Genomic DNA, 2,988 nt, shown 5'->3' on the forward strand with positions numbered 1-2,988 from the left:
GGTACAAAATCAGCTTGTCCTTTATCAATTAAGTCATCCATAACCACTTGTAGTATGTTGGTTAGCATTTTTTTATATGATTTTGTATATTGTAGTGCAGCAGGAAATTGGTATGAATTCCTTCACATAAGATGGGTTCTTTACTTTTGGCACTAGTGTAAAAGCAGTACAGTTTATTGGCCTGTACATGTCTTGAGTTTCAAAGAACGTCAGCATTGTATTGGTCACCTCCTCCCCAACTGTTGTCCAAGCTTTTTTGAAGAAACATGAGTTGAAACCATCCATCCCTGGTGCTTTAGCTTCATCTATCCCCTGTAGTGCCTTATATACTTTTTGTTTGTCAAAAGGTCTAATGAGTGCTTGTTGATGCCTTCTATTAAGTATAGGACTTGTGTTTATTATATTAGTATGTATTGCTGGCAGTGTTGTATTTGTATTTCCTAGCAACTGCTTGTAGAATTTGAGTATTTCCTCCTCTATGCCCTTCTCTGTTTGTAGCATTCTACCTTCATTAGACACTAAAGCCTTGATATGGTTTTATGATCTCCTATTCTTCATGCTTGCAAAGAAGAATGCTGAATTAGAGTCTCCTAACTTTAGCCATTGCACCCTGGATTTCTATTTGTATATGCTTTTTTCTATCAAATCCCATTTCTCAAGTTGTATCCTCAGCTCCTTTTCTGCTTCAAATAACTCTTGTGAGTGGTTTGGAGTTCTCATGTCTTCCTGTACATTTTTAAGCTTGCCTCTGATGTCTTTGATTCTTTTTGTGACCCCAGTAAACTCTTTGACATTTAGCTCTTTGATGGCATTCCTAACATGCTTCAGCTTCTCCCAGATGTCCTTCATATAATGTGCATTATTAGTTTGCCTCCAGCTATCCTCTACTACCTTTGTGAAATTAGGGTGTTCTTCTATAAAGTTCATGAATCTAAATGCTTTCCTGCATCTGTTTTCTGGCTTGCCCAATTCGATGCAGAGTGGAGAGTGGTCTGAGAAGATAGGGTCCATAACTTGCACTGATAGAGGTGGCATTGTAGTTATCCAGTTTGAGTTGACTATGCTTGGCTCTATCAATCTTACTATATGTGTGATTATTGCTCCATGTGTATGATCTTCCAGTTATTTGTAGTTCTGTCATCCCAGCTTCTACCATAAACTTTTTGAAATCTCTTGTTTTTGCATCATGCACCTCTATACCATGTACTTTGTCTTCTACATTCAATATGGCATTGAAGTCCCCCATTATTAACTAGGGTCCTTGCTACCATGACTCTATTTGCTCCAGTTGTTGCTACAAGACCAACCTGTCCTTTATACTATGTAAGCCATACACTGCAGTGAAGTGATATTCAATGTTCAAAGCTATCCCTTTCACTTGAACATTTATGAATTGAGGATGCACATCCAGTTCAGTTATCACTACAAGGTTGGGGTTCTATAGCAACCATATTCTCCCTCTTTATGTACGAGATGCATTAGTGATCCAGTCCCATCCAGGTGCAATTTTATTAACTATATTTGCAGCTTTACTTTCTTGAGCTCTATGATCTATTATTGCTATAATACTAATGTTATTCTCTCTTATAAACTCCCATGTCTCCATTTGTTTATACAACTTATTCACCCCTCGAACATTCCAAGTAACTATCTTCATCTTGGTAGAAAAGGGAATTGAGCCATGTCCTCCACCCCTATGTTACTTCCTCCCCCATATTCATACTGTGCATGTTGTGGTTCCATTCTCTGTTGATTTGCTTCTTCACTAAGTGAATTAAAACCATTTATGCTAACCAGCTGTTGTGTACTCTCTAGTTGGCCTGTTTTGAATGTCTTCCCAGCTAATCCGCTCCACACTTCTGTCTAGCCTTCCTCACATTCTTTGGCTTTCCCCTTATTGCCTGGTACTTTCTTGTCATTTTTAGTTTCCACTTGTGTTACAGTTTTGCTTTGCCCTGCTTTCACCCATATCTGCTTTGTAGGTTTCTTCATAGTCTGTGGTTGTTGTTCCCGATTCCTTGTGGTTTGGACTTCTCTCACATTGTCTTTTTGTTGGCAGCAATGCCCTACTTTCAATCATGTAGGACAATACAATGGTCTCCAGTCGTATGTTATCTCCTATTCAAATATCTTTCCATTAGGATCTTCAAGAGTCACATTTGTTGGCATTGGTTGAGTGACATACATCTCAATGAGTATCCTTGCATATGAGACCCTTTCGACCTTTGTTGTACAATCATCAGCATATAAAGGGTTCCCTAGTCCACTCCCTATTTCGCTTAATGAGTTCATACTCCAACAATTGAGTGGTAAATTTGGAAGTTTAATCCATAAGGGAATGATTTTTAATACTTCCTCATCAAAATTGAAATTCGGAGTCCAAGTTTTGGTTATTATAGGTTTGTTATTGATTGTGTATGGCCCTGAGAACAGGACCTCATTCTGGTCTTCCTTGCATGTGAATTTGACAATGAAGTAGCCTTCATTGTGCAGGTAAATTTTAGGTTTGGCTGTGAAGTTCCACTGTGATGCAATGAATCGTTCGACAGCCCCAATTGTAGGTGTTTCCCCAATTACATACATTATCACAGCATTACGCCATTTCTCTGTCTCCCTATCCACTTCTTCCTTTTCCAATTGCACAATTTTGACACCATTGCGAATTTGAGGAGCAATGAAAGTGAGATTCATACCTTTAGCATCCATTATATTCCCTTCAAATAGGTTTGCCCAATTCTTATTCTCCTTCCCATTATTTGCCTTCTCCATATGTTGTTCCGCCATAATAGGCTCTTTTTCGATAGTTTTTGCTTCAATCACTTCACTTCCTTGAATTATAGCATTTGCATTGCCCTGCTATGTTCCAGTGTTTGGAGAAATTGAATTCTCCAATCAAACAGTAGCTTGCAGGTTTTTCCCCTCAGACCTAGGTATAGTCCTTGCCATCTGTCGCAGCACTTCCGGCGTTACGTTTACATTCTTCTCCCG

The 2,988-nt window shown here is 38.8% G+C and overlaps 1 protein-coding gene across 1 annotated transcript; it reads right to left on the reverse strand.

Moving 5' to 3' along the window:
- Positions 1-2,118: 2,118 nt before the first annotated feature.
- Positions 2,119-2,784, reverse strand: LOC142167200 (uncharacterized). Its single transcript, XM_075227359.1, has one exon. The coding sequence runs from the start codon at positions 2,782-2,784 to the stop codon at positions 2,119-2,121; it is 666 nt and encodes a 221-aa protein (XP_075083460.1).
- Positions 2,785-2,988: the final 204 nt, after the last annotated feature.

This window comes from Nicotiana tabacum, chromosome 12 (assembly GCF_000715075.1).
Source record: "Nicotiana tabacum cultivar K326 chromosome 12, ASM71507v2, whole genome shotgun sequence".
NCBI lineage: Eukaryota > Viridiplantae > Streptophyta > Magnoliopsida > Solanales > Solanaceae > Nicotiana > Nicotiana tabacum.

Excerpts from the sequence above, each read along its gene's own strand:
- LOC142167200 (XM_075227359.1), bottom strand. The coding sequence starts at position 2,784 with ATGGCGGAACAACATATGGAGAAGGCAAATAATGGGAAGGAGAATAAG.